This window comes from Lepidochelys kempii, chromosome 15, assembly GCF_965140285.1.
Source record: "Lepidochelys kempii isolate rLepKem1 chromosome 15, rLepKem1.hap1, whole genome shotgun sequence".
NCBI classification, from domain to species: Eukaryota; Metazoa; Chordata; order Testudines; family Cheloniidae; genus Lepidochelys; species Lepidochelys kempii.
In genome coordinates, this window is record NC_136394.1 from 10,816,885 (window position 1) to 10,841,540 (window position 24,656).

Genomic DNA, 24,656 nt, shown 5'->3' on the forward strand with positions numbered 1-24,656 from the left:
ATCCCCATTTTATTACTAGGTGTATATTGTGCCATCCTTGTATACAGTGTATTTTTTCTTTCTGAAGAGCTGGAGCCAGATTCTGATTTCTGTGACACCAGTGTAAATGAGGAGTGACTCCACTGACAACAATGGGGTTACACCAGCATAAACCTTGTGAGAGCATCAGAACCACAGCCCCTGCTCTGAGACGCTTTTGCTCTATAGCACAGAGAGAGAACTGACTTGTTCAAGGCCAAACAGCTAGTCAGTGGCAGAGCCTGGAATAGAACTCACAAATCCATGGGTCTTAGCTCCACGGCAGGCTGGTAATTTTAGTCATTTCTGAGTTGCTGCAGTCCAGATTCCTACACTGAAACTCAGTGTTTAAAAAATGTCAGCACAGTAGACTCCACCCACAGACAAAGGGTCTCCTGCTACTGCATACACGTTGAGGCAAAGCAGAGATTTATGATTTATAGGAAGTGGCTGGCGAGAGGCAGAATTTTTTTTTTTTTTGCAAAGTGGGGGAGGGGGCAGTTGATCCTGGCTCAGCACTTAATTATAATTACTTCTATTAAAACCAGTGTCAGATGGATGCCAGTGCGATAGAGGAGCAGCTGCTCTCCGAACTCATATTGGTTTGTTGCATTCTGGCTCGTTAAGTGATTCAGCCAAGCAGAGAGCAGTTTAGGCAGGAGACTAGAGGGTCGAGGGTGCTGTTTTCATTTAGCACATGCTTGGGGTCTAGTTATGCAGCTGGAAATTCTGGTCAGCCACCCCAACACCAGAGTGCTGGGCTAAGAGTCCATGAGGTGACAGGAGGACTGGTTTTGTGAGGAGCCCTTTATTAACACCATTGTATGTTTAAGGGCTCAGCTACAACAGAAAAGTGACTCAATTTAAAGGTGTGATTTTCAAACCTGTGCAAAAGTGGGAATGGCTGTTGCAGTTCAGTTTAAATTGATGAGGAAGAGGTTTAAGATCAACGGAAATAAAATGGTCTTAAATCCCAGTAAGTCTCCACACAGGGTGATTGTGGTTTAAAAAAAGAATTTTTAAGATAAAGTTGGTGCAACTTTCTCATGTAGACAAGGCCTAAAGCCCATTTCCGACCAAAGGGTTTCACTGTTTGCGACATGACATGTCTGAAACAGCCAGTGCCCTGCAGAAGGAAGAGACCCTTTTGCCCAAACAAACAGGGACAAGGTTCTAATCTTACAAAAAAAGCAAGGGGTCTTTCACAGCTGCACAGGGGATGTAGCATCTCCCTCCTTCATGGCTCACGCTAAAGACACATAGTGAAGTGCTTGGTATTCCACTCATCGTCCCTGCAGGATTTTTCAAGCCTGAAGCTCAGTCCAATAGATCAGCCCATCTGGATTTAAAAATGTGTTTGGTCCCATTCATAGAAGGTTGGTTACAAAATGCTCATCCATGGCAAACACGAGCTTCTGGTGTGTCATCTGGGCTCAATCCATGGAAATCACTAGGCACTTAAGACCCACCCGGGAGGGGGCTGGTGACTGCAAGGGAAAGAGAGGGAGAGAGGCCTTGTATAGAGTTCTCTGAGGCCTGTGCCCACCTCTGAAGTTTTGTCAATGGGCCCTAGAGGGAGCTGAGAGTCTTCTCCAAAGCTGGAGTGTAAGCCAAACTCCTGCAGGGAAAGGCGAAAACAGGGAGGATCTGGAAATTAAATACAAATGTGGCTGCCTCCACGATCAGGTTTTGTCTCCATGTAAATACCAAGCTGCTCCACGCAGGACAGCGCAGGGGGACTGAAGAGTAAATTCTCACCAAGTCCAAGGTTATTTGGTTCTTGTAGATCCTCTACGTGTTTCTGCAAAATATTCAGAGGCTGGGGCCTGTTCTTAATTCTCAGCCTCAAGCTGATCTTGTATATGTTGCACCTGTGCGTGTTGTGTCTCTAAGTGCCTGGAGCCGGTTGTTACTGGGATTAGATGGGGGTGAGAGAATGTTTGCCAAACGTCGCGTTAGAAATCTCAGTCAAGGCAGTGCTCAGTAGGGGCATTATTTATTGAACTCCATTTTTGTGTTTAGTGTGCAGTATGTAGAGGAAGTCACAACTCGGATTGCAGAAGAAACACCCCTGGACTTATCCTACAATACCTATTGTATTGGACATGCCTTGCCGCAGTTCAGATTCTTTATGTTGTGACGTTCCCCTCTGGTGTTAGCCGGATGGGTGATCTGCTAGGCCACTCCAATCCTTGACTCTGCCTTACCCTGCTCTGCCGTGAGAACCCCCATTCGTGGGTTGTTCACGCACAGCCTCTGGCATGTAAGCTGCTCCCAGCTACTTGCAACCAAATGACACTAGCCAACATCTCCGGTCCCAGACACAACCCTAGGAACCTCCATCTTGCAGTGTCCAGTTATGCCCACTGGATGCTGCAAGCTTATCTAAGTTCATCAATTTAACAAAGAAATTGATATGTACCAGGCTTGTTATCCCAAGGGGAGCCTCTGATACACTTCAAACCAAACACACTGCTTCAGATAGGATAAACAAACAGATTTATTAGTGATTATAAGTCAAAGCATAAGAAGTCAGATTTGGTCAAATGAAATAAAAGCAAAACACATTCTAAGCTGATCTTAACATTTTCAATGTCCTTACAAACTTAGATGCTTCTCACCACAGGCTGGTTGGTTGCCCTTCAGCCAGGCTCTCCCCTTTGATCAGCATTTCAGTCGCTTGGTGGTGTCTGTAGATGTAGGTGGAAGAGAGAGCATGGCAAAATGTCTCTCCCTTTTATCAAGTCCTTTCTTCCCTCTGGGCTTTGCCCCACCCCCCTTCAGAGTCAGGTGAGCATTACCTCATCGCAGTCCCAAACTGCCCAAAGGAAGGGGGTGACTCCCTCCAGGGCGTAACAGATCCTTTTGTTGCTGCCTACGCCAGTGTCCATTGTTCCTGTGAGGCTGGGCTGGGTTTGTCCCATCCATGCCCTGAAAAGGTGTGAACTGCCTCTCTGTTCTTGGAGAGTTTTTGCCTGGGCTTGCTTTAAGCCAGGAGGACACATTTTCAGCCTCAAACTATACACATGAAATTATAACCTATAACCTTATTATAACATTACTGTAACAATTACTATCACATCACTATAACAACCATGCTCAGTGCATCATGAGCCTTCCGAAGACACCCGACATAACAAACTTTGCATTGGATACCACACAATCATTTTATAAAGATGAACATGGTGGGGGTGTAGGGTGTTCCCCCAAGGTACAGAGCGTCACATATGTAAACTAGCTCTAGGCAGATGGCCAGGTTCTGGCAGAATATGGAGGTCAAATCACTCCCAACCCCATTAGCTAGTAGCCCCAGCCTTCAGCACAAATAGCAGGAGAGACAACTAGTAGCCTCTCTCCTCTCTGGAAGACCCACCTAACCTCAATGGCTGATTGATCCACGCCACTCAGCCAGCAGCAGAGAGGGAGGCACACAAGTTCTGGTTCTCTAGCTTGGGGAATTCGGTAAATAGTCAGCATGGTAGTCAATGACACCACCACCACCACCTAGGCAGGACGCTGCACTCCGTGGTCCTGTGTTAATGGGAAGGGAGAATTATGCTGGAAACTGGGGTGCAGCAAGTCAAGAAAGGAGAAAGCGTTAGCGAAAACTACTTAGAATGGTCATTAACCACTGAAAGTCTCTGCCATCTACTTGTTGGCTTGGGGCCAGCGGAATGAGTTGGTAGGTCTGAATCAAGTTCCTAGTCCCCAGCTGTCAACATCACAGGTCACCATATTCCAGCTGGCATAATGGACTAGCCCAGCCTAAGCAGGGAGGCCGAGAACTAAATGGAATGTGGAGACTGAACAATGCTCATGATTTCTGTCCAAAGAGGCTGTTGCTGAGACTCTTAACATGAGGGAGTTTGCAACCATCGCTATGAAATAACCGTCAAATCCTCTCTCCAGCCCTAACCGTCCCACTGTGTTATTGGGGTCAGGAGGAAATGGCAGGCGTGAAAGCAAGAACTGGGGAAGGTGACATTTTAGTCTTTTCCACAAAGTAATTTTTTTTTTGTTTAAAGGAACATATTTTGTTACTCCAAGCCAGGCAAAAAGGAACGAGGTGGGTGGTTTGTGGCCCTGTGTATGTGCTAAACCAAAAACAGCAATTACAGTCAGCTACATGTTTAACCAGGAAAAAAAATCCGGAAAATATTTTGTGCTCGTAACAGGACCAAGTTAATAGTGCTAGGAGAATCCTTAACTGCTTAAATTGTGAATTGAAGTTCTAAGTCGCGGGCTTTAACACTGCATTCCTGTCAACTTTTGGATTTCATACATACATGCGCACAGCACACAAGGGTTTAGGATTAACCAGCTTGAGAGAATTTTAATTAGAATTTCCTGCTGTTGTACTGCCGCCTGCCATCCAGACGCTGCTTGTATGCTGTGGTGCGGGATCTGGGGCTTTTAATAAATCAGTTTAGGACTCAGATCTATAAAGGCCACTTCATTTTCTTCACATGCCCTCTGCTCAGAAATCGGAAATCAGACCAGTTCCTCCACATGCAAACTGGGAGTTAACTCCAGTCTCCATGAAGGGTACAGATTTTTTTCTTGATTAACAGCAGCTTTCTATTGACCTTTTACTACATTATTGTACACAGGACCAGGTTCATGCCCAAAGCCTTGTTTTCATTTGCTTCTTGGTGATCATTCCTTGTGAAGGTCAAAGTCCCAGAGCCAAACCCTATTGTCTTTTTCTTGTGCTACTGGCATTGGCCTGTATAAGTCCCTTTAGACTGTGAGCTCTTTAGGGCAGGGATGACATTTTCTGTTCAGGCATGTGTGGGTTTTTTTTTAATTGTTATTACTGCAAACAGCCTATACATCTGTGGTGTTAGGTGGAATAATCAGTGGCATGATTTCAAGTGCTTCGCACAGAGGTGCATCAGGAAGGTTACTATGCAGTCCAGGGGGTTTAAATGTAGGTTGTGATTTCCAGCTGCTGTCACCATGCAAAGGTTGAGAACGACCTGAGGGTATTAGCACTCTTCATGACCCAGTGTCCGGGCAGTTATTGCATTGCACGAGGGTGTGGCAACACCAGCGTATTGTGCTGAGGCAGGGGGCTGAGAAGGATGAAGAGAGTGTGTCAGGATTCACATCTGCTTATTGCACAAGTGACAGTTTCTGTTTTAGCACCTTCAGTTTTACATCTCTGCCCTGTCCATGCAAGATGTGCACTTTGGCCCTGTCCAGGCTAAGGCAGAAATCGTACTAATAAACATCACCCTCCTCAGCTCTTGCCAGTGTGGCCTTTGGTTTCTCCATGATGAAAGGGAAGAGGAGCGATAGATGACAGATGCTTTGAACCATTTCCACAAGATTAGAAATGACTGGAACCAAGTCAAGTGAAAATAATGGTAAAATTTTATTAGCATAATCACAGGAATTTTAAATGGAAAAAGCAGAGTTAGAAGTTTACAAGGGAAAACAAATGAAATAACTGTCGACCCAGAGGGAAATCCCCCCCCAAGCTATTCGGGGCATGATTTGATTGAGACCCACCTTGTCTGACAGCTCTTTGATTGCACTGCAAGAGTTCATCAGATTAGGAGATCATTGTAAACAGAGCACTAAGGCCTTGAAAGACAGCACTACAGTAACCCCAGCACAAAACCTGTCAAAGCAACAGGTGTATCTAGAGCTTAACTTGCCTCTGAACGGGCAGCGGCAAGGCCTCTGCATGCACAGTCCTTTAGCTCCTCAGAGGTTTTGTACTGTACACACCTGCCTCCTGTGTCCAGTTTAAGCCTGAATAACCCGTCTCAGCCTTCCAAAGGCACATTCTTGCCTAACCCCTCCTAAACCCTCTCCTAACCACTCCTTGGGACATGTCCTCGGACCTGCAACAGTGCTAGTACAACTTGCTGGTCTGCACTTTAGCACCATCAGTATCCGTGAAGTATGCCTGCAAATCACCCAGGGCAATCTTAACACAGCCCTTTCCCCAGTTTGCTCTGTACAGCATCTCAAATGTTCGAGTCTAAACTGTACTTGAAATTAGGAAATGTGAAATGGGTATTTCTGGCCCTCCTACTCGCAGCAGCCATCTCGAGGGAAAGTAACATTTGGAGGCAACAATGAGCATAGGACCTATCCCCAAACCAGTTTAAATCCCAATTTATCAGGAAAGCTCTCAACATTTTGCTAAGGCAGTAATGGTCATGGAGACTATTAAACCATTATTAAAAGGGGATGAAACTGTTTTGCTCTGACATTGGGATACTGTAACAAGATTTTCCACTTCTACAGCACCTTCCCTCCAAGGATCTCAAAGCCCTTCAGAAATATCAGTGAATTAAGCCTCAACACCCCAGTGAGGTAGGTTAAGTATTATCCCCATTTTACAGGTAAGGAAACTGAGGCACAGGTTATAAACTCACTCAGTATCACACAGAAATGCAATGGCAGAGCCACTCCCAATCCTTGCGCATTGGACACAGGACCGTTCTCCCAACCAGCAGAGTCAGAACAAGTGTCAGTTTCAGCAGGAAGCTCAGAAATCCCAGTTTTAAATCAAACTAATTTCAAATCCAAAGTGACAGTTTAGACAGTTTCTTGCCTTGTGAACTTTCCAAAAGCTGTGCTCAGTCCAGCTAGAGTAGCTTTTTGTTTTACCACTTGTTCCACAAAACCCTGCTTTCACAACCACAGCCTGAGGCTCATTTGTCTGGGAAACCAGTGAAAAACAGTTCCACTTATTCAAGTGGGGTATTGAAGCATCGAGACAAGGTTATTTAAAATAGTAAGCTAGGATCCCTCTGTTAAAGTGAGGGTTTGTTTCTTACACAGTTAATCCCAGAACTCCCTATGCCTTTTCCATGTTGAACACTGTAACCACCCTAATGTTGCACGCCTTAATAATCAAAGGTCTATAATATTCTAGAGTCATATTTTCAAACCCACTTCTCACTGCACCACTTTGGCCATTAGTGTAGAACACTGTAGGGTTGTTTCTAACACACAATCCTTTGCCCTTCTACAGCACCCTGCTTCTGAAGGCCTTTGACAAATATGAACCAAACCTCAAAATCCTACAAGGCGGGAATACTACCCCATTTTGCAGATGGGGAAACTGAGGCACAGAGTGGTTAAGTGACTGGCCCAAGGTTACACAGCAAGTCCGTGGCAGAATCAGGAACAGATTCCAGGTCTCCTGACTCCCACCCCTTTTCTTTAGCCCCAGGACAATCCTTCCCACCTACGGGGAGGACTCACCTTCCCGAGTTAACCCTCTGCTCTAATTTCTGATGGCTGAAGAGGAATAAAACTATGAGGGTGGACTTTGAGTTCTCCATCTTGCAGCGTGTGGCACTGAATTAAGACTCACTTTATTACCCTGGAAGTTGGGCTTTGGGAGAAAGGCAGGTAAGTCAAATACAGCAGTTTACAGGTTACAAAATAAACTTTCCAGGTGATCTGTGAAAATTAAAATAGCTATTCACAGCTCACCTGCTTGTGCTAGAAAAAAAATACAAGTCACGTTCCCTTCCCCTGCAAAACCCAGAGCCCTCCCAACCCCCAATAAAAAGAAAATACTTCAGGTTAATAGTTGGTTAAACCCAAGCATTGAGGTTACAGATACAGTAACCAGCACAACTGGTACACTGCTTAGAACAGCACAGTTTGAGATATAAAAGTAGCTTTCTTAAAATCACATCAAAACCAATTTCTGTATAAGAGGATTAAAAGAAAATTAGTTAGGAATTCAAACCTCAGTGTAGAAATCCACAGTTTTTATCAAAGCATACAGTATTCAGTTCGATAGCAAAACTCCAAGTGTCACACACACCAGATCTCAGGGACTTGTTAGACCAGTAACAGTCAATATAAAAGGTTATTGCTCGAGAGATTCTCGGTAGAACATGTTTATCAAGAGCAAGGAACAGAACAGTATCAAAGAGGAGGGACTGCAGGCCTGCTCAGCAAAGAGCAGAGAGGAAGATGAACAAGGAATATGAAGTCTGTAGCTTTATTTTTTCCTTGCTTTTTAAAAAATCCTAGAGGGGCTTTTCAGGCCCTTTCCTTAGTAAAATGCAGGCCAGACTCACAGCATAAGCTACATTCACTCAGAGGGGAGGGCTGGGCCCTCAAATTTCTCTGCATTTTCTTTTAAAATGAATTGGTGCCAGTCTCCTCCTCTCTCCCCGGAGCAGCAGAATTAGGAGCATTTGCCCTAACCACTCCTGGAGAGCTGGGGGTGTCCTGCACAAAATGGGACACTCCATTCAAGCAGGGAGGGGGTTTTCTTCCACCCCCTCTGCCCCAGCGCGTTGAGGAGGGGGAGAGAATCACAAACTAGAAAAACAGACTAACCCCCGACTCCCCCTTTCCAAAAAATAAGTGGCATCACTTCCCTGTAGTGTTACTGAACTGGAAAGACTCCACTGCAGGGTCTTTCCAGCTTCGGGGGCTGCTGCTGTAATCTTAGTAAATCCTGTGTGTCCCAGGACTCGACCAGGCACAGCCCAGGCAATGCAGAGGTCACAGCATGGCCTTTGCTGTGCAGGAGCAGAGCTACTGCCTGGGTCACACAGCATTTCAATGCCCCAGCGAAGCCGAGGACACTTTTGTTTGGAAGTGTCACATGTTGGCTCAGGGAGAGCTGACTCAAGGCTGGCTTTATCCAGCCCTCTCCTTGAGAAAGGCGTCTCCTCGCTAGAGCCTCAGGCTCCTCTTGGCTGTCAACGATCATACAACACTTTAATGATGGGGCTCAGCATCTCCCCGCTGAAGCACAGCATGGGCATTTCCAGTTTAATGGTCCATCTGGTCTCCCTGGATCCACTGTCTCTCTAGAGCAGCAGTTAGCATCCCACAACCTTCCCCTTTTCCCTCCCCCCCGGCCCTGGTAAGGTTTCTAAATCACAGTAATGCTCAGAGAGACTTGGCTGCCTAGTGAGTGGCAGAAAGATGCCCCGTTCCCAGCTAGGATGAGTCTAGCAGAAGAGTTTGAGGAAGCAGTTCTGACAGTAGGGCTTGTCATTCTGTTCCTTGAAGGTTCCTTTGTTGAGCTGCTTGAGGCAGAAGGCACAGACAAAGTGTTCTGGGTGAAATTTCTTGGCCATGGCAGTGATGCAGCGTCCCGTGATGGGCTTCTGGCAGCCGGAACACAGCGAGCCGCGGCGTTCGTGATAATGCACCTCACAGTAGGGCTGCCCATCATGCTCAAAGAAGCTGCCGTTGATGAACGGCGTGAAACATTCCTGCAGGAGGAGGAAGCAAAAGGGAACAGATTGATATGGCAAGCTGGGGACACAGGCAACTCCACAACCCATGCCTTCGCCTGCCATGCCTAGCTGCCTCCTGCAGGAAGTGGGCAGGGTGAGTCATCTTCATCCAGCAGAAAGGGGAAGGGGGCTGCAGAAGTACTGCTGCAAAGACTGATCGGTGCCCAGCAGAGACAGGGTTACTGAGCGCAAGCAGGGCAGATACAGAAACTGGGAGGGAAAATAAAGCCCTCAACTATAGTTCATGTCCCTTTACTCCAGGCTGGCTTTATTAACACAAAGAAAATCCAAACCCAAGAGCAAAACTACTGAGAACACTTGGTAAGCAACACCAGAGCCTCTCAGGAGGGAAGAGAACACCCCCATCCGCACAGACAGCTGCCACAACAGCAGCTTTTATCACCCCACCCACCCCAGCTCACCCAGGTGATAGTCAGGGAACCCAGGCTCTCCTGGAATTCCTTATGCTCCAGGGCATCAGCATCAGGGGCACCTTTTACCTTGTCACACTGGGCTGGTTTTAATTTCTTTAGCTGTATCTGCCCTGCTTACGCTCATATTAATGAAAAAGAAGGTGACAGCCAGCTGTTTTTTTAATTACCCATATAGAATGCCAGATATTATGCATATTCCCTGGGTACAGCACCCTCCTTCTCCATGCATCCCCAAACTATGCACATACAAGAGTCACTTCACCACTGAAATACAGTGGCAGGCGGAGGGTGACAGCCCCTGGAGAAATGTGGAGGGGGGAGAAATTTTGGCTAAGGACCCTAGGGACAAGTCCATACCCTTACAAAAGTGATACTGGGTCTTTAATGTCTTTGAAGAGAAGCTGTTAGAGACCAATTTTTTAATAGGCACCCATCTCTCCATAATGGTTATCACTGTCTAAGCCCCTCCCAGACATTAATGGATGTACCTTCACTACAGTCATGGGACTTTAGGAGGAATTCCCCCCATTTTACAGATGGGGAAACTGAGGTATACAGCCATTCAGGGACTTGCCCAGGGTCACACGATGAGTCAGCAGCAAAGTCAAGAACAGAAGCCAGATGTCCTGAGTCCTAGTTTTGTACTTGAGCTTCATGACCATCCTTCCTCCCTAGGGGACATGCACATGACTGCATGTGCACTCATGGTTGGACATCTATTTAGTCACAGGCAAATGCAAACTGAGCCCTGCATGCAGGCATCCAGCAGAGTGCAGCCACAGTAAGTGCATATCCATGCATGTTCACACACCGTGAACTGCAAGGAACTCCATTTGCCTGCAGCACTGAAAGGCAGCAGGTCCCTGGGAGCCTGATGCTGAGACTACTGACCCATCCACCTCCATTTGAAAATAAACACTAGAAATTGGCCTTACTTTAACAACAGAAAGACAGAATACGCCCAAAAGTTGCGGGCCCCACGAACAGGCAGCAGCATGAAGAATGCCAAGCAACATCTCCTGAGCAGAAGAAAAGCCTGAACCCAGGTCCAGGCAAGGGCGGAGCTGGTCCGCTGCCTACAAGAGGCTGCTAGAATTTCTATTCACAGGGGCCTTCGAGTGATGGAGTTTCAAACGGACAGCTTCAGCCAACTCCTTTCATGCTGGCTGCTCTGCAGCAGAGGAAAGCAGACTAGGTGTCTGAGCACAAGATTTGAAACAGGAACTTGTGTTCTGACCCTCATTCTGAACTCCGCCTTTCTGCCTCAGTCCTGGTAACACGTGGCTGATATTAATCTTTACAATGCTTCTGGGAGATGGGTAAATATTTGCAAGGCTCTTTGAAGACGTGCTAAGTATTTATTCTGCAGCATTACAGTTCACTATGCAACAGCATATTCAGTTTACAGCTATTTCATTTGTTTCCAAGTTGGTCCAAATAGGTCAGTCTCATTAAGTTTACATTTCCAGAGTGAGCACACGAGGAAGCTCCTCAAATCAGGGTGCTGAGGCGGAGTGCTTAGAAAGCTTAGCTCACTATTACTAAGAAGCCACTGGAAACATTCTGTGCTTCTCAGTGAACTACTGCAGAAACCCATAACTGTGGCTATGGGGGAGGGAATTAAGCCCCTAGGGAATTTAATGGAAACAGGCAGAGAAGCAAGAGGGTGCTTGGTGACTATCACGCTATGTATTTTGTGGGGCTGGCTGTCCTGTGCTGGCACAGATCCCTTGTTCTGATCGAGGTAACCACCAGACACCCACCTACGGGAACTGGGAGAGGGGTCAGGTGACAGTGGGGCAGCACAGGCTCTCTTACCCGACAGACAAAGCACTCAGGGTGCCACAGGGTATTCAAGGCAGAGATGTAATTTTCCAGGATGGCCCGGGCGCAGCCCCCACACTTTGGAGCGAACATGTCGAAGTAATCCTTGCGGCAATAGGCTTTGCCATCCTTCTCATGAAATCCTGCCAAGGACACAAGGGAAAAACAGAGCCAGACAGCATCAGCCTGTGACCTTCATTTGTGGGAACACCTAGCCAGACTCGATGAGGTTAACAGGGTGGCTGGGATCCCCAGTCACAGATCAGTTATCCCCATCCACTAAGTAACGCCACAGTCCCTCTCTACCCTCATACCCCCAGTTTTCTACATTGCTTGCTCTATGACCGTAGTCCCCACACTTTTCATGTCATGCCCCTTCTTATCCCTGTCCACGCCCCACTCCCCAGAGCTGCGGTTGGGAGCGGGGCCACGACTCCTGGAGGGAGGCGTGGACAGGGTAAGGTGGGCGAGGATGGGGCTGGAGCTCCGGCCGGGAGTGGAGTTGCAGCTGGGCCACAGTCGGGGGCCAAGAATCAGGCGGGGCTGGAGCTGAGCCCGGGCGGAGCCAAGCCAGGGCTGGGCCCAGAGTGCAGCCACAGCCGGCCCCGGAGCATAGTACGGGTGGCAGCCAGGGCTGCGGTCGGGTATGGAGCCACAGCCAGGCCAAGTGCCAGAGGACAGGGCCTTAGCTGGGGGCAGAGCGGGTTTGGCGCTTCCTCCCCACCCTCTATGGGGGCTGGACAGGGCCCTGCCACTCCCCCCAAACCTGCCCCACAGTTTGGGGACCAATGCTCTATGAAAAGGACCCATCACAGCCCCTTACGTTGCCTCCATTCCCATCCCTTACTTGCTTCACCAGAGTGGCTTCTCTCTGCACAAACCAATAGTACCTTCAGGTCCAAAGAAAGCTCCACACTGCGCACAAAAGAAGTGTTCTGGGTGCCATGTCCTGTCCAGGGCTGTCACCACTTTCTGTTTGGGAGAAACCACAAACAGTGAGCACTCAAACGCCAGTGCTGAGTGCAGCAAAAATCAAATGTGCTTAAAGAGCTGAGCTAAGCCCCCTCCTTGGGGATTCAATCCCCCCCTTTACCCTAACAAGGTCAGACACACCACTCCTTTCCTCTGGCCCCCCCGGGGGGTGGGGGAAGGGGGCACAGTCCCTTGCAGTACTCGAAACTCGGGAGGAATGCCTCTTACTATGGTATCCCATTGGGAAAAACCTGGAGCTCCTTACTGCAATGACAATAGATCGATCCTAATACTGAGTTCAGTAGAGTTGCAATAGAGGCAAATCTATTTCAGTAGAACCTGCCCTCTCATTGCAGGACCTTACAGCAGATGGAGGGAGATAGCTGCACTGGGTCCAATTATTTCCCCTACAGCACTAGGGTGAAGGAAGAATAGGGGTCCCAAAACTACAAGAGAGGAGTTATCAGGGATAGATGGACGTGTGCTTTTCTACTTGACTGTACAGAACCAGACTCCACCGTGCATGGCCAAGAGAGACACTCCTACTGACACGCGCTGGCTCAGGGACTCACATCAAGGATCGGCCCGTTGCAGTAGTAGCAGCGAGGGGAGAAGAGATTATGATAGTCCTTCTCACAGTAGGGCTGACCGTCGCGTTCAAAGAAGTTGCGTGACCCGATTTCCTCCTGACAGTGGGTGCAAACAAAGTGCTCCGGGTGCCAGGTTTTCCCCATGGCTGTGACGACCTGCAGGGAAGATGGAGCGGTTATGGGGGACGACTCTACTTCTTTGCTGTGGCAACTCACGTGACAACACACCAGGCAGAGTTTGGCACTAACTACACGTTCTACTACTCAAGTGAGCCCTGGACTGGGGTAGCATGAAAACTGAATTACCTATCATCTCAGGAGAGGGCAGTCCCTCAAGGGCAGGGTAGAGGTCACTGGAGGAGCTTACAGCGTACCTGGCCAGTGGATAAATAGAGTACTTCAGTTTCTTCAGCATCGCCAGTCCCTTCAGCCTCATGATACAGCCCTCCCAGTTACTCCTTGCTGTAGCCCAAGGCTTAGCAACAAGATGGTGCCTTAGACTTACCTGACCAGCAATTGGTTTCTTGCAGGCTCCACAAACACCTTTGGCAACAGTAGCTACTCCCAGTTTGTTCAGGTCAGACTGGAGGCTTCCCAACATACTGTCCAACTGGCTGCCAGGTTTTGGAGGTGCAGACGGAGGGGAGCTGCCCCCAGCTTTCCCCTGGGCCATGAACTGCAAAGAAAAAACCCAGAGACTGTAAGACAAGCACTGTACAGCTCCTCAGGGATTTCTGCAGTCTCTGAACATAAGAACAGCCATACTGAGTCAGACCAAAGGTCCATCTAGCCCAGTATCCTGTCTTCCGACAGTGGCCAATGCCAGGTGCCCCAGAGGGAATGAACAGAACAGGTAGTCATCAAATGATCCAACCCTCTGCCCACAGCTCTTCAGCTGTCCTGCATATGGACAGACCAGAACTTGCTCTGGAGAGGCTAATGTGTCTACAGAAGGCAGTGAGAATCAGGACGAGGGGCAGAGATGCACCCTTGTTACAATGGGGTTGTGACAAAAGTGTGGCTTACCCAGAGACCCCAGGAGCTAGAACATCAGAGTGTGGAGGGGTGGAGATTTGGCCTCCTTACCCTCCCAATAAAGCAGAGATTACTAGAAGGCCACAAGAATTTTTTTCAATAGAGCCTCCACGGAGATCTTCCCTCTACCTCATAGGTTCCTGGCTGGCTTACAAAGGCAGAGACATGCTCTCTGAGTGGTTCCCAAACTGTCTCCCCTTCCCTGTCACACACAGTTGTTGCTGTCTCTCCAGTCTCTCCTCTCCTCTACAGTCTCCTTCTCACCCTCCCACACTTCTTGTCTGTTCTTTTCAGGGTATTTCCCCCCTTTTCCTTTGGCATAGTTTTGCTCTCTCTTCTGTGCCCTTTTGGATAGCTCTGACCCCACTCCCCAGATTCACTAAAGGCTGCAATGGAAGAAGTGAGGGAAGGTGGGGAGCATTCAAAGAATCACCTGTCGCTTTACCTGCAGATGTGGCAGCACATCAGTAGTGCATGGGGAGGAGGTGGTAGGCCAGCAAACACTGCACGATCCACATGAGAGATTTACAGGAGGGAATGTGGAGAGGGGATAAGAAAGGTCTTTGGAAGCCCACTTTGGGAATCACCTCAATGAATACTTTACTTTGAACCCTGTTTTCCGCTGGGGGTGGTTGGGGGGTGCGGGGGAGAAAACAGATCTATTTTCTTTAGTATTCTAACCTCAAGAGGAAGTAGGGAAGAGGAGAGAGGAAGTGTGCAGGACTTTGCTCTTTATGTTTGGATACTCATCTCCATGTGACTCAGAGTTCACGTCCTGTTACACAGTAAAGCGTAGGTTATTTTACTTGACCCTGCAGCGCAATGGTGGTGGTCAGGTTTAGAGATCTCCACTGAGCCGTTTCCTGAAGGGACCTTTTGGGTGGATTTATTGTAGGACATTATGTCATGTCGCTGTTAAAAGTGAAATGACACGGCCATAACGCTAACAATATTTGTGAAAAAGGTGCAGGGTGGAAGGACTGAAGCAACCTAACATCCCAGCACTTGTACTGTTAGACTACCGTGGAGTGCCAAAGGGAATGGACACATGCTGAAGTGCCCTACAGCCCTGGTTTTACTGAAAGGGCCCCTTCCACTGCACACACAGGGAGTGTCACCCACCCTCCTGTAGCTACTGGCATTAGACACTGTCCATATAAGCTAGTCAAGTACTAACACTGGTTTCCATTTGTTCGTCAGAAGCCGCATACCACATGCATACTTTACCCCATCATGCCTAACCAGCATGCTGGGACTCAAGAGATCAGCAGCACTCAGCTCCTAATGGAACATAAATGCACCTCCTTCCTACTATCCCCCTGACCCCTCTCCTCAGACAGCTGGTTCTAGCAGTCCAGCACCATGAAGCGCACACTGAACATAAAGGCCTCTCTCTAGTCCGTCCAACCCTCAAACTCCTATTCTATGTTGTGATGAACGAGGACATTTTTGTAATATTTCCATGATTCCTATGTGTGTATCAGTTTCTCACCGGGCTTTGCATTGAGTGTAAAGGGAAGGGATGTGGTGTTGACTCAGCAGCCTTGCTGGAAACTAGAGTCAAAACAAGCTGAATGAAGTCTACACATGTGAGTGGAGGATCGGAAGAGACAATGGAACCTCCAATCCCTGGGCCAGTCACACCTAGCGACCAACAGCCAAGAGGATGGAGATTTCCCCCCCACTTCTCTACAGGGAAGCAGAGCAAAGGCCCCGGGATTGTTAGGCAAGCACTGTACAGTCCTCAGGGAATTTCTGCAGTCTCTGCCCATAGCTCTTCAGCTGTCCTATGTGCAGACATACAAAGAGGAAAGATATCAGGTGGCTGTTGTACGAGCTGTTCTCACAGAGAGAGACAGCACACACCCCGCACCTGAAACCAAAGACAACAGGATAGAGACAGAGACAAAATGATTCCACAGCAGCTTGGCTGGCCACACTGAACTGTGTCTTAATCTTTGCTTCTCTGTGCTCACCCCTAACGACTTTCAGATTCTGTACCCCAGCTGACCAATACGCTGTTTTGAAAAGGCTCCCTACCGTCATTAGTACTGGGAACACTGCACTCTGAAGGAGCGAAGGACACACCTCCCACAGGAGTCTGGCTCTGCCGGATTTGCTGCAGGGAGCCATGGAGGGAAACAGGGATTGCTGGTGCCCAAAAGCCCAGTTTCGGAGTCTGTGGAGTCTTGCCCCTGTGGAACTGGATGAGTCCTTGGGGCCCGGCACATGAAAAGGGTCAGCCCAAAAAGACTGGTTACAGGCTGAGACAGAGACCAGACCCTGTGGATCTGATACACAGGCACACAAGCATTTGTCATTTATACCTACAGTGCAAATTCCCCAAGACAGTGTTATGGGGAGGGAACATCTTGCCAGACACAGAGTTTAGGATTCTCCCTCTCTAAACTGCAGGGCAGTCAGGGGCCTGATCCTGAGAGGTGCAGAGTACAGTGAATTGGGGACGTTCAGCACCTCTAAAAATTAGACCAGCGAATCTAGACTGATCATAACTCAAGTGTATAGAAAATGGGGGTGGGTGGACATGTTTATGTATCTAGTAGCTCTTATCTCCTGCCCTTACACCCAGGTTTCTCTGAAGCTGGTTTTTCTCTATCATCAGCACCTTTCCTAGTCTGATCCCTGGAGCACTTCAGAGCCAACCCACAAAAAAGGTAACAATACAAATGTGTGGGTGCCCATATGATGCAACAGAGGGTCACAGGGAGCCACATGCTTCCTCATCCTGGCCAGGGGCCTGTGGCCATTGGACAGGGGGTGCCGAAACCGACAAGAAACAGACAAATGAGAAGAGAAGTGCCACTTGCAGAGAGGATGGCAATGAATGGAATTCATAGTGACACTTCCCTCCCTGCCCCAGGGACCAGCCTGCCTCAGCTAACTTCAGTGCAGCCACTGACATCTCAGGGCAGGACAACATGGACTTGACCTTTACTGGTGGTACAGGTACTGCATTCTTACCAGCCAAGGGATGCAGTTCCTTTTGGAAATATTACACACACACACCCCCAGGGGTACACACCCAATGCCTGCACTTTGTAGAGAAACTCATGAGCACAGCCCCTTTAGGAACACTACGAATGCACACCACACTCGTGTGCTAGAAATGCTCATGCAAAGGCCTTCCAAATTCCTGCCCTAATTTAAAAAGTCTACCACTGCTGTCAGGTTCAGCAACACACCCGTAAACAGCAGACCATGCATAGAAAAAACAACAATCCAGCATTCATAGCCACAGGACCTCTAGGAACAGCTCAGAGGACTGTGCCAGAATCACATCTCTCTTGCCTTAACAGCACACCATGCTGAGAGGGGAAACAGAAAGGGTATCCTGCCTTTTCATGGGTGGGCGGCATGAGGGGTGGCTGAGCAGCAAGTGGATTGGTGTGTTGGACCAGCAGTGGAGTAGGGATCACCTGCAAAGTATGACAACAATTTATGATGCAGAGGAGCTTCCTTGATGGATTGTTGCCTGTGGAGACTGAAGCTGTACTTCACTGGCTTGTGTGTATGAGGGTCACTACCTATAATGGATGGAATCAGGCCTGCTCAGGTACTGAGTCTTCCTACGCTTTTCTAGCAGTATTCTCCCTGGGTTTAGGCAGCAGAACATCCAGAGCAACTATTTATTGCCTCTGCACTACACCCCAAACCCCATAGAATTGCAGCTAAGCAGTGTCCCCATGGATGGGGTTCAGGGGCATGTGGAATCACTGTTCAGCCTCTTCTGGTTCTCAGGCTCTTCCACATTTTTCTCCCCTTCCCTCAGTGCCACACTGTGGAGGGGAGTATTGGGCCCTAACTAATGAACGTGATTCCTTCAGTTCAATGGAGAGAAACAAAGATCATGGTCCATTCCCAATGCCGCATGTATGTGGCCAGCAAACGGACACAGGATCTGTATCGTTCCATGCATGTGCACCTCACACAGCTATAAAGGGACACATCTGATAGAAAATCAGCCATTGGCAGCACTAAACTCATCTTCTGAGCCTAGTACCAGCCTTTACCCAAACAGTCTACCTAAAGAGCCAACAGGCCAGAAGTGCTGGACTCAGGCTTGTAATTGCTCTGTTAAAGGAAGAGCATGAGGAAAAGCATGCCTGCATCGGTGGGAAGAATGGATCTTCATCAGTCTGACAGCCAACAGAAGATAGTGTCTTGGCAGAAGAAGACGCTACCACTGGCTCAGTCAGCATGGCAGGAGGAATCTGGGCTTGGGGAGAATGGAGGAATCTATGATCTTCAGAGGGAGGAGTGCCCACCACAGAGAGTTCCTGGTAGTCATCAGAAGAAGTCTCCCACTGGAACAGAGGCTGGGGAGGCAAGCTGAAGTAGCAGGAGACTGGACTAGAAGCAGCAGCAGAGCGTACATAGGAAGATTGTGGTGGGAATGGAGGAGGGGGTGGAGGGAGTGGAGAGGGAATAGGGTGAGAAGAGGAAGAAGCTTTGGCTGGGAAAATCTTGGCAGCTTCTTTGGGATGCTGGAGTGGGGGAGAAGCTGGCACAGAGACTGTTCTTCTCATGGGCAGGGGGGATTCTGGAGGAATTATAATCTAGAAAGAAAGAAGGGAGAAAGGTGAACAAAACTGGAGACGAACCGAGAAGCACTTCCTGCATCAGAAGGACAGGCAGCATGAAACAGATGGTAACACGGCACTCACTACCTAGCACTTCTATATTTTCCTTTCAAAATAGTCTTCCTTTCACGTCAGAACACAGAGTGCAAGCAGGCCAACCTCACTGCTGTAGCCAAACAGAAATAGAGACCATGGTGCCATTTTCGACAGACCTTCTTTGAGGAAGTGCCAGATTCTCAAGGACAAGGCACCTAGTAACACCTGCCTAGCTATAAGCACTTCAGGGCAAGTTCCTTATCTTGCATCTAAAAACATCATACACCCCTATGTTGCCAAATAAAAGAAAGAAATAAAGTCTGCTTATTGACTGAGCTCCCCACTGTGGAATGAAAATAAACCTCACTTCAATGCCTGACCTTAGACAGCGTTAGACTTCCCATCAGATAATACTGCTCTCCCAAGAGATTGCTTACTCCAATTCCTACATCGCTGGGATTTGGATTTCCTAGCTGATCTGAAAAGGGAACAGTGCTAGGACAGAGGAGTCAGATTCCAAAACTATCCCAGGACTCTCAAGAGACCTGTCACGCCCACCTCCTACTCTACATCTCCATTAGAGACCTTCTGAGCAGAGGGACACCCTAGTGTCTCACACTAGGGGAATACCCTAGTACAGAGTTTGCTCTCTACCTTCTGTACTTGCTGTCCACCATCCTGCTGCTTCCTCTGTGGCCTGGCGGTGACAATGACCCCCTCAGTCAGCCAGTCTTCCTGGCTTTTCCATTCCTCCTCTTCCTGTTTGCTGATGCCCAGTCTGTCTTGCAGCTCTTCAATCAAGCGATCCTGCGACACAGTCTTGTGAAATATGACTGGCCCTACCTTCCGCCTCGGTGAGCGCTCACGATACATTGGGTGCACATTTAAGGTCTCTTTTGTCCTCTCAATTACAGATTTTATCTGAATGACAAGGTGACAGTTTCAGCATGAAAAGAGCTATGCAACACCAAGCCCCAAGATGCAGCAGCACAAACCCAAACTATTAGTGACAACTGTGAGCAGGAAGAGTGATGGTATTTACTGCACAGTGCCAAAGTTCCTCTTGGCAGAGCCCAGAGCAGTGACTCAGTGCAAGGAAAATCCCAGCCAGGCCGGTCATAGCAGCCAAAAAGAACTCCGGCAACAAAATGAAGAGAGATTAACCAGCACAAAGCCATGATTTGAGGTACAAGGTCACAGTTCAACAAGATCACCCCATTACGTGTTATGGTTTCCCTAACACCACAGTGATCCATGTCAGCCTCTTTTTCACCCTTCCCCTGCACAGTTCTGGGGTAAATAAAATTGCCCAGCACAGAGGATTCTGGGATGCAACAGCATTTCTAGTGCTGGAAGGACCCTAGGGGCTCCCGTGTCAATACCTTAACAGGCTCAGATCTAAGCCAGCAGGGAAGAGGAGTTGCCATCCCAAGTCTGGGCAGTCATTAGCAAATCGCTCCATCACTGTGGAACAGCACTTTGCTCTTCAGAGACCTCTGTGGATCATGCACTTGCCCCATTCTAGCTATGAGACAGCCTGCAGATTATGGTTGCTATTCATGTTCTATGCTGCACAAGCAGCCAATCACTGATCCACATGCAAAAGGTACCACAAAACTGCTGCTAGAGTAGAGGGTCTCAGACCTGTGCGCCATGCAGCTGTCATTACAGCGACTCCAAGCACTCCAGAACAGCATGCCGTTAGTCTGGAGTAAGCTATCAGACTGCTCCGGAAGAGCCCAAATATGCATTCACACCATGCACAGGCAGCTGGCTAGGACCTGCCCACTCCTGCATTCACTCAATGCCTGCCTGGCCTGATGCAGAAATCCGCTCAATAGGTGGCTTGGAGACAGACAGCAGATCCGATTCATCTTTCCAAACATTTTCAGCTGTTTCTGGAGTGACTGTTGAGCTTCTGACTTGCTCTCTTTCCCAGTCTTCTCCTGGCTTGCTCTTAGCAGGGCCACCTTTCCTAGGAGTTCTCTCTCTGCTCTGCCTCTTTTTAGCCATATCAGGAGAGTCATCTGTCCTGCTTTCATGCTCAATTTCAGCATCCTGCTTCTGTCCTTGTTCTGCTCCAAGACCTAACTGGCCTTTAGTGTCTGGGAAGACATCCCACCGGTCCACAGCCACAATAGCAGGTTCACATGCTGACTGCAAGACATGGTCATTCTCAGAATATAGCTCTGGTATAAGTTCAGATAGCTCCAGAGCCCACAACTGATCTAAAGCTGCTTCCATTTTTCCATCCTTCTGGGAAGGAAAGGCTGAATTATCCCTGAAAATTGCCTGCTGCGCTGACTCCTTGGGTGTCTGCATCTTCACTTGGGTGGTTATGCTCGGGCTAGAAACAGGAACAGTTGTGAGCTTGGTCTCAGTTCTATGCTTCTTTTCAGTGACTTTTGCCTCATCAAGCCCCTGACTGTGGGCCTCTGCATTAGAAGGAACAGACAGAGATTCCATCTTGGAGGATATCATGGACTGGGACATCTCTCTAGGAGGATCTGACTTTTTGCTCAGCCTGACTGAGCTCAAAGAAAGCATATGATCCCCCAAAGGAGCAGAAATAGCAAAGTCCTCTGGAAGTGATTGACCCATCTGAGCCACAGAGGGGAGCTGCGGAGTGGTGGCAGAACGTCCTGGAATAGCTGCAACTGCAGCGCTGCTGCCTTCTTCAATATGAAGGACTTCCAAGGTGGCAGGTGCCAGCAAGGCCAGTAGGTCCTTGCTGTGGCCTGTCCCATGGTGTTTTGACTGGAGCAGCAGAACTGTACCGGGAGGAGTGTCGATTGAGTCTGGATTTGTGGGGCTGGAAAGCAGCTCCAGGGAGGGTTCAGAAATCAGTGACATAGTGGAAATAGCCTGTAAAAACGAGACAGAAAAAAGAGGAACAGAGAGGGGGAAAAGATAGAGACAGAGGTGAGGAAAGGAAAAGAACAAGGCACAACATGGCAGAACAATCAAAACCTGCAAACCACTGAGCCCTCCTGACATAAAGCCATCAAGGTAGCCAGGATGGACAAGTGGGAAGTCAGAGTGTGGAATGTGAACACACAGTTGTGCCCCTTCTCAAAGGAGGGTGCTGGGAATGAGGAAAGATCATGCAGCCATTGAGTACTTTTTCTTAGGCTCTTCAAAGCTGCAGTAATTCTTTCTCCTGTAAATGGGGCTGGTGCATCTGTCCCCAGAGCCCAGCCCATTAGATCAAGAGTGCCTAGACCAAGACTGAGAGTCACATTAGCAATGTTCTCCAAGTCAGACACTCGCATTAATTTGCATAGAAATTTACACACTTTTTGAAGAAACAAACCATGAAGCATGTAAGCCATAATATTTGCCTCCCTGATACACTAGCCTCAGGGCATTCACAGCAAGAGGTGTACATGACTCAGGCTCTGGCCTGCTAAAATCACAAGGCTCTCCTCCGGATCGAATACATCATGAATCAGAGGGAAGCATTCTAGGACTTCACAGGCTGTCCTTCGGGAGCCCTGTATTAACTCTCTTCTTCCTTTAGGACTATAACAGGGTTTACAAGAGAACTGGATAAATTCATGGAGGTTAAGGCCATTAATGGCTGTTAGCCAGGATGGGTAAGGAATGGTGTCCCTAGCCTCTGTTTGTCAGAGGGTGGAGATGGATGGCAGGAGAGAGATCACTTGATCATTACCTGTTAGGTTCACTCCCTCTGGGGCACCTGGCAATGGCCACTGTTGGTAGACAGGATACTGGGCTGGATGGACCTTTGGTCTGACCCAGTATGGCCATTCTTATGTTCTTCCTCACCCATCCCACTTTTCTTGCCCCTTTCATATTTGGGCAAGAGAAGTATAAATTTTGTTCCAAAACATGCTCTGAAATGGTCAGTGGCAGGTACTCTGTTTTTAGTTCTCCACTGCTTATATTTTAAACCTGACAGATCATGGCTCTGATCCTGTCCACTATGTCAGCTCCTACGTGACAAACAGGAATTCTTTTCCTTAATGGAGTAGAAATTAGCGTGGCTTATTTTGTGCACTCCCAAACCAGCCACTGTGGCCTACTAAGTGACTGGAGTGTCTATGCAATCACAGAACTTGTCTGAGATGTCAGGCTGCCGAGCTAAGCAGGACTGGGCTTGGTAAGCATCTGAATGGGAGACCTCTCTAGGAAAACCCAAAGGGCAGCAGAAAGCGATGCTAGTGATTTATTACAGAGCACTCTTCCCTCTGAGCTATAGTTTGTAAGCACAGAGAGGCTCTGGCAGTAAAAGGTGCTATATTAAAGTGTATTTATTATTAGAAAACTCCCTGTGTGTTTACACTATTTGTTCTCCGTTACACACCAACTGCCCTCTGAAGCATAGATGTCATGGTTAAGGTGTTCCTATTTTTACCTGAGTTTGGGACAAAGTTTTCAAGCTTTCTAAAATCTAGTCATTTTCAATAAGGCAGCTTATTTTGCTCTAGAAATCATTTTTCCAACACGTTAAAAATATTAAAACAAGATGAGAGCAGCAGTGAACGTATAAAGAGCTGCACTACAATGGGAGGCTGGTTAATGCAGACACCAAGTCACATAGCAAGGAGGAATCACATGTCACAAATATGCAAAAGGTGCAAAACTTGTGCATTCAGTAACCTCAGTGCCAGCTGACTGATAAGCGGAACAACACTATCAAGTGAATTCTGTAAGTGAACAAAATAAGCAACTCATTAAGGTTAATGCATCAGCCTGCAATAGCACCTTTTACTCTATGGCTTGAGAAAAACTGAACTAAAAGCAAACAAAAAATCCCACACCACCCACCCACATGCTGTAATTTCTGTCTGGACTTTGTCCTCCTGGCTTTAAATTAATCTTCTTTCCTAGCATGTTTGCCTTATTCCTCTCTGCCTCTCTCATACACGCATGGGACTGGAGCTCAGAAGTAAGGTCAGCCTTTCATCTTTAACAGTTACAAAGTACTCTGCAGAGCAGGGCATCAACAACATTTGACATGCAAAGACCTGCTGCTCCCTGCCTCTATTCATGGTACCAGCAAAGCGAACTAGGCCAGAGACATTGTCAACTCAACTGAGCTAGCACATGGGAGCAGAATTGAGGGGTGAAAATCAAAAAGGACTTAGAGGGAAGTGTGAAACAATTGGGAGGTGAGAGGAAAGGGAAAGTAACTGCTGGGAGCAGGTAGTAATGTCAACAGAGGAGGCTGACAAGAAATAGACAAGTTGCCAAGAGACGAGGTTTAGGAACACACTGATAAATTAAACAATAAAGTCCCCAGGACCAGATAATATTCACCTGAAAGCTCTGAAGGAACTTCAATATGAAATGGCAGAACTACTAACTGTGGTTTACAATCTACTACTTAAATCAGCCTCTGTACCACATGACTGGTGGATAGCTAATGTGACAGCAATTTTTTTTAAAAGGCTCTGGGGTGATTCTGCCCATTAACTGGCTGAGAAGCCTAACTTCAGTACCAGGCAAATTGGTTGAAACTACAGTAAAAAACAATCATCAGACACATAGATGAATACAATATGTAGGGGAAAAGTCAACACAGCTTTGGTAAAGGGAAATCATGCCTCACCAATCTATTAGAATTCTTTGAGGGGGTCAACAAACATGTGGAAAAGGGTGATCCAGTGGATACACTGCACTTGGACTTCCAGTAAACCTTTGACAAGGTTCCTCAGCAACCTCTAAAGTAAAATAAGGAGTCATAGGATAAGAGGGAAGGTCCTCTCATGGATCAGTCACCGGTTAAAAGACAGGAAACAAAGGATAGGAATAAATGGTCAGTTTTCACATTGGAGAGAGGTAAACAGCAGGGTCTCCCAAGGATGTGTACTGGGACCAGTGCTGTTCAACATATTCATAAATGGATATGGAAAAAGGGATAAACAGTGAGATGGCAAAGTT

At 47.8% G+C, this 24,656-nt stretch overlaps 1 protein-coding gene across 1 annotated transcript in view; it reads right to left on the reverse strand.

Moving 5' to 3' along the window:
• Positions 1-5,376: 5,376 nt before the first annotated feature.
• PXN (paxillin) overlaps positions 5,377-24,656 on the reverse strand; it is a 62,940-nt gene continuing 43,660 nt past the window's right edge. The window contains exons 7-11 of the mRNA XM_073313316.2: positions 13,583-13,753; positions 13,060-13,233; positions 12,406-12,487; positions 11,510-11,658; positions 5,377-9,233 (exon numbers count right to left, since the gene is read on the reverse strand). Of these exons, the coding sequence (XP_073169417.2) occupies positions 8,967-9,233; positions 11,510-11,658; positions 12,406-12,487; positions 13,060-13,233; positions 13,583-13,753 (843 nt within the window). The 3' untranslated portion in view covers positions 5,377-8,966. The remainder of the gene's footprint in view (positions 9,234-11,509; positions 11,659-12,405; positions 12,488-13,059; positions 13,234-13,582; positions 13,754-24,656) is intronic.